Here is a 5,933-nt window from a genome sequence, read left to right as displayed (position 1 = left end):
AATCTGTGTTAGTGAGCACTTCTCCCTTGCCGAGATAATCCATCCACCTCACAGGTGTGGTGTATCAAGATGCTGATTAGACAGTAGGATTATTGCACCGGTGTGCCTTAGGCTGGCCACAGTAAAAGGCTACTTTAAAATGTGCAGTTTTACTGTATTAGCGAGAGGGATCCTACCATCTTTCATTCTCTCTCGACACGACTGCAGTTCGTCTTCTTAACCGATTTTGAGTTTTTGCTCACATTTGATGGCGCCCGGCACTTTGGAGAGGTGTTCTCTTCACGGATTCTGACTGGTTTTCGGATCCGTCCCAGACGAGAAATGGGAGCAAAAACAAAAGTGTTGCGTTTTATAATTTTATTCAGTATAGTTATAGAAACAATCCACTTCTAAACAGTTCTACTAACTCATCTCCTCCAAAACCGGTTTTGTCATTTGCGTTCTCACTGGCCAAATGCCTATAGGAACTGGTAGGAGGGGCAAGGGAGTGATGCAAGTACAGCGACTTCAACGCCACTGGACCTTAGCACCACATGCAACCCCCATTTGCACTAGCTCACTGGAGATTTCCTGGAAGATTTGAATGTTTCTTGTGGATCCTTCCAGTTCCCTCTGCACCTCTTCGGTGGCGTACATGGCCAGCAGCGCCTGCACCTTCGCCTAAGTCCATTCTCGTAGTAATTCACATAGTCAAGTAATTCGAAGATGTTTTGCTAACACAGACGCCATGGCTTGTACAGATGGCGCGCTGTGGGTGCCTGACTAGGTCGCTATTCGGAAAAAAGAAAACACTGGGCCCTGAAGTAGGAACTGAAAGAGTTACAGGAACTGTGGTCAGAGGAATTTAAAAATCCCCAAATTATTGAAGAAAAAAAGGCTCATAGGAACGTTGTGTTCTAGGAACTGCAAAAAATCCCTCTGGTCGGAAAACGGCTGATGTAATGTTTGAATGTTAATAATCTCTACCACGGCGGAGTGCTCATTCATGCTGCTGCTGATGTGCTTTTCTTGTTCCTTCCCACAGGAGTTGGCTTCCTTGGGTCTGGACAGGTTGAAGTCTGCCCTCATGGCGTTGGGACTGAAATGTGGAGGGTGAGATTAATGTTAGCATGCTGAAAAAATAACATTAAGGATATATTATATCCCAAACGTCTGAAGAACCTAGAACCAAACTCTCACAAGTTCTTAAAAATTCATATTATGAGAAGTGGGAAAGGGCTATTTAACCCCTCGGGGGCAGATGATGTCTTATGCACCAGCAAACTACACGTTTTATGTCATATTCTAGATCTCCAGATTAATGCGGTGTAGAGACTTCCTTATTGTCTAGTAGCCGTTTCAGCTAGGTCTTCGGTACCATTGTAGGCCTTCCAGAAGCTTTTTAATCCAGCATTTGTTTAGTGTTTGATATCTCGGCATCACATCAAGCATTTCTTAGTTACTTCACCTAGTCATAAACACATAAGGGTACTATGACAACCACTACTGGAGCGGTCATTGGCACATTAAATAGCATTTATAATATTTAAATATTTAAAAAAAATTAAAAAAATACAAGAATGTCGTCATGTAAATGTCACATAATTTATCTTAAATCAAACTATTAATAATGCACAGTTGTTGCACCCTTGCCGTGTCCTTAGGGCCCCCAGGATGTCACCACTGCAGTATATGTACACCATTCATTCAGACTGAATGCACATTAGTATTATTTATTAATGAAGACCTATTAGGGCACATTCTGCACTGTGACCCAGTGGAGCGCATGTGATGCCGTTAGGTAGGCGGCATGATATGAAGAAAATCTGCGATAATGTTGAATATCGCCACAACTATATTACTTTTGATAAAATAACATATTAAAGTGTACTCAGTTCTGCATTTCTGCTGTTTCAGTATTCTGCTAAAACACCAAAATGCTTGTTGAATTTAAAACATACTACAGGAAACTTTCTCCAGCATTCTTTTTTTTCGCAATTTGTGGCAGCCTTACCTGATGTTTTATTGCGCCCGTTGATTAAAAAAAAAAGATGTACTTCACAGAATTAGGACGACTGACTGGCTGAGTGTGTGTGTGTGTGTGTTTGACAGGACTCTGGAGGAGAGAGCTCAGAGGCTCTTCAGCACAAAAGGCAAGTCTCTGGAATCACTGGACCCGTCTCTGTTTGCCAAGAACCCCAAAGCCAAAGGCCCTAAAAAGTAAGCGGACGTAGAAAGGAATCAAACTAATGCTAATCTACTGTCTGATGATAGTGCTCCTTATATAATCCATAACCATTTCCATCCATCACTTCTGCAGAGACACAGAGCGTAACAAGGAAATTGGCTTCCTGGAAGCTCAAGTCTATGAATATGTGGAGATCCTCGGGGTGAGTGAATATATCTGAATGTAAGGGTAATGGCCGTTAAACGGTCGACGCAGCCAAGTGTGCGCGCCAATGTGACGTCAAAATGACGGCGATCTCGCTGGTGCTCCAGGACTTTGGTTGCGTGACCAGAGGTCGTGCACCGCTTTATTATTTTTTTTCAGCGGCGCGCTACAAAACGGAAACAAGAAGCCTGAACGAGCTCCTAGGTAACCGGATGCCAGGACTCTGAGTGACTACAAGTCTCTCTGGTGAACTTCCTGGGTTAAGATGACTTCTTCTATGGTGAATGAAAGGCTTGATCCCACCAAGTAGCTCATCCAATCAAATCAAAGCATTGAAGTCAATGTGGCTGCCAGTTCTGCCGTTGTTTACCTTTTTCTTCTTCTTCTTCTAGTCCGTAAAAATAGCAAAATGGGTAGCCTTTACCCATTAGCGCCACCTCTGTTCAGGAGAAGACTGCGACTAGTGTTGCGGCCACCACGTGCGAGTATGAACCGGTACGGCGCTCTCATGACGTCACATTTGCGCACGCCAGCTCGGCTCCTGTGTAACGCCTTAACTCGGCTGTTACATTCCCCAATAAAGGGTTCCATCCAGCATTTTGAGAGAAGTGGTACCTAACTTATCGCTGGGGCTGGGTAGCGGTACTGATTCCATGACTTAGATACCGGTTCCTAAACAATCCTTTTTTTTTTTGATAACTATTTTATGAAAGAAAATATTGACAATGACCAGGCATTTTTCGATACCAAGGAGGCGATTGGCTACCGGCGCCTGAAAAGTATTGAATTCGGTGCCCAGCCCTACTTGTAACGGGCCCAAATGTGACCGTTTTGTTGTGCTCGGCGGTTACAGGAGCAGAGGCAGCTGACCCACGAGAACGTCCAGAGGAAACAGGCCCGGACCGGGGAGGAGCGCGAGGAAGAGGACGAGGAGCAGCTCAGCGAGAGTGAGAGCGAAGACGACGACAACGAGATCATTTACAACCCCAAGAACCTGCCGTTGGGCTGGGATGGCAAGGTGAGGCCGCACCCCGGACCAAACAACACAACACGCTAAATGAATTCTAAAGCTAGAGCGTGCGGCTGTTTATATTAATAAACGCCCGTTCTGTTCAAGCCATTGCCAAATGAGGTAATACAAAGCTAGTCTATATCAACGATGTTCCACTTCCAGGATCGAGAGCGAGACATCTCACTTGTTCTAGCTTTGGTATGGGAGATTTGGGTTCAATTCCTACTGCCATACATCAACCAATGTGTCTCTGAGCAAGGCACTTAACCCCCAGTTGCTCCAGAGGTGTGCGACCTCTGACATATATAGCAATTGGAAGTTGCTTTGGATAAAAGCGTCAGCTAAATGTAATGTAATGTAAATCCAGTTTTACTGTCGCCGTCAAACCGTCTACACGTGATCAGAGGTGAAACTGCGAGGTAGGGCGCAGAGCACAGAGCAACTGTGGCGAGGGAAACGGTCGCTGTAGAGCCCTGTGTACTGCATATGGTTGTTTTTTTCTTTAAGGACATTTTTTGGGCTTTTCCGCCTTTAATTTTTGACAGGACAGTTAGTTAAGAAGGGGGGGGGGGACACAGTAGAGCGTCACAGGTTGGATTCGAACCCAGAACCTCTGCGTCAAGACATAAACCTCTCGGGACGCGTGCGCCTGCTCCACCACCGTCCAACCTGGCCGCTGCATTTTGTTTTTACCTCCATGTATCATTGGGTCTCCAGGGTTCTGACTGCTGTTTTATTCCCTCTAGCCAATCCCGTACTGGCTCTATAAACTGCACGGGCTGAACATCAACTACAACTGTGAGATCTGTGGGAACTACACTTACAGGGGACCCAAAGCCTTCCAGAGGCACTTTGCTGTAAGTTGATGTTCTGTCAGGACTTCACTGTGACAGAGGGAGTCGTACAAAATTCTGTGAAATCTGCATGTCTTTAAAGAGATGTTTCTCTGTCAAGTTTATAGAACCAAAGAAGTGTGTGTGGTGTGTTTGTGTTGTAGGAGTGGAGGCATGCTCACGGCATGCGCTGTCTGGGGATCCCCAACACGGCTCACTTTGCCAACGTCACACAGATTGAGGACGCCGTCTCTTGTAAGTCTTAATCTTTGCTCGTTATGAACGTATGTATTTGGAAGAGTTTTTGGAAGTTGCATTCAATGACCCTTTTGTGTTTGGTTTTGTTACTCCAGTGTGGGCCAAGCTGAAGTCCCAGAAGGCATTAGAGCGGTGGCAGCCAGACACAGAGGTGAGTCCACACGGATGGAATGCGTCCTCGGCTACATTTACATGTTTTGGTTATTAAAGCGGAGTTTTGAGCCAAAGCGATGTCTGTGCACTCTCCGCAGGTATTTATTTAATCTCTGTTCAAACTAACATCCCCAAACCTCATGTCTCAGGGGGAAACGCCAGAGCAGTAAACTTCTTCATTCATTCATGTGTTGAGCATTACCTCGGGGAGCCATGAAGTGGCCACACTGGGAGCAGGGAACTCTATTTAGAGCACCTTATTTTATTAAAATGTTATATTAAAATGTTATATGTTATGATATACATAGATTCTCGTAACACTAAAAATAAGCACAACAAAGTATTGGCCTATGGATAGTTTGTGCCACCCCTGGTTCTAACATAAAGCTCATTCCATGACCTGTTTTTCAGGAAGAGTACGAGGACTCCAGTGGCAATGTGGTCAACAAGAAGACCTACGAGGATCTGAAGAGACAGGGCTTGCTGTAGATTGAGGAGAACATGACGAGCCACTAAAATGTAACGTCTAAGGAGCATCCTTTAAGATTTGCTATATTTTTATCACCCGTGTTTCTTTTTATGTGTAAGTAGTAATGTTTTACAGACTGCATCCCACCCTCGTCCCTTCATTTTATAACTTTGTAATGTGGCAACCATTGATCCTTCTAATAAACTTTTTGTCACCGTGCTGTTTGTCTGAATCTCCTGAGCCTCTAGAACAGGATTTCTCAGAGTGGTCCGTGGACCGCCTTGTCCTGGGGCTCCTTGAGTAACATATGATGTTTTTAATTTAAAAACAGTCATACTGAAATCATTTCTCATACTGTCTGCCAGCAACTCCAAAGCCTAACAGTGAGGAGAAATGGTGTGTTTGTATAGTCAATATTAAGTAAACTAATCCTAATTCAAACCTTATTTCAATTTTTACTGTTTTTCCGTGTTGTAAGACTTCAGCAAAGAAGTCAACCATTTTGCAACGCTGCCTCAATCTCATGTAACTAATGATCGGCGTGATAGTTGGAGGAAATACGGAGCAAGTTCCCGGTTATTGTCAACAAGATGGACCAGTGGCTGCCCTGATGTCTCAGCATAAGCAGCACCGTCCTCCCTTATTCAGACGGTACCGCAAGCTATTGGTAGAAAACTGGCCTTTTAATTTAGCTGAAACTCTGTTAGTAGAAGGCCTTTTTTAATGTCAAGATTGTTTTTTGGCATTTATTTAAGCCTTTAGTTGATAGGGTAGCTGAAGTCTTGAAAGGGGAATTACATGCAGCAAATGGCTGCAGGTTGGAATCAAACCTGTGGC

The 5,933-nt window shown here is 44.4% G+C and overlaps 1 protein-coding gene across 1 annotated transcript in view; it reads left to right on the top strand.

The window, feature by feature from the left end:
- Positions 1–5,320, top strand: part of sf3a3 (splicing factor 3a, subunit 3) — a 12,494-nt gene extending 7,174 nt beyond the window's left edge. Inside the window, exons 10-17 of the mRNA XM_032511215.1 lie at positions 1,025–1,092; positions 2,092–2,199; positions 2,300–2,369; positions 3,225–3,389; positions 4,130–4,240; positions 4,381–4,471; positions 4,570–4,625; positions 5,039–5,320. Coding sequence (XP_032367106.1) covers positions 1,025–1,092; positions 2,092–2,199; positions 2,300–2,369; positions 3,225–3,389; positions 4,130–4,240; positions 4,381–4,471; positions 4,570–4,625; positions 5,039–5,116 — 747 coding nt within the window. The 3' untranslated portion in view covers positions 5,117–5,320. The remainder of the gene's footprint in view (positions 1–1,024; positions 1,093–2,091; positions 2,200–2,299; positions 2,370–3,224; positions 3,390–4,129; positions 4,241–4,380; positions 4,472–4,569; positions 4,626–5,038) is intronic.
- Positions 5,321–5,933: the final 613 nt, after the last annotated feature.

The sequence above is a fragment of the Etheostoma spectabile genome, unplaced genomic scaffold (genome assembly GCF_008692095.1).
Source record: "Etheostoma spectabile isolate EspeVRDwgs_2016 unplaced genomic scaffold, UIUC_Espe_1.0 scaffold340, whole genome shotgun sequence".
Classification (NCBI taxonomy): domain Eukaryota; kingdom Metazoa; phylum Chordata; class Actinopteri; order Perciformes; family Percidae; genus Etheostoma; species Etheostoma spectabile.
The sequence above is the reverse complement of the archived record's forward strand: the minus strand, read 5'-3'. Positions and strand labels throughout refer to the sequence as shown.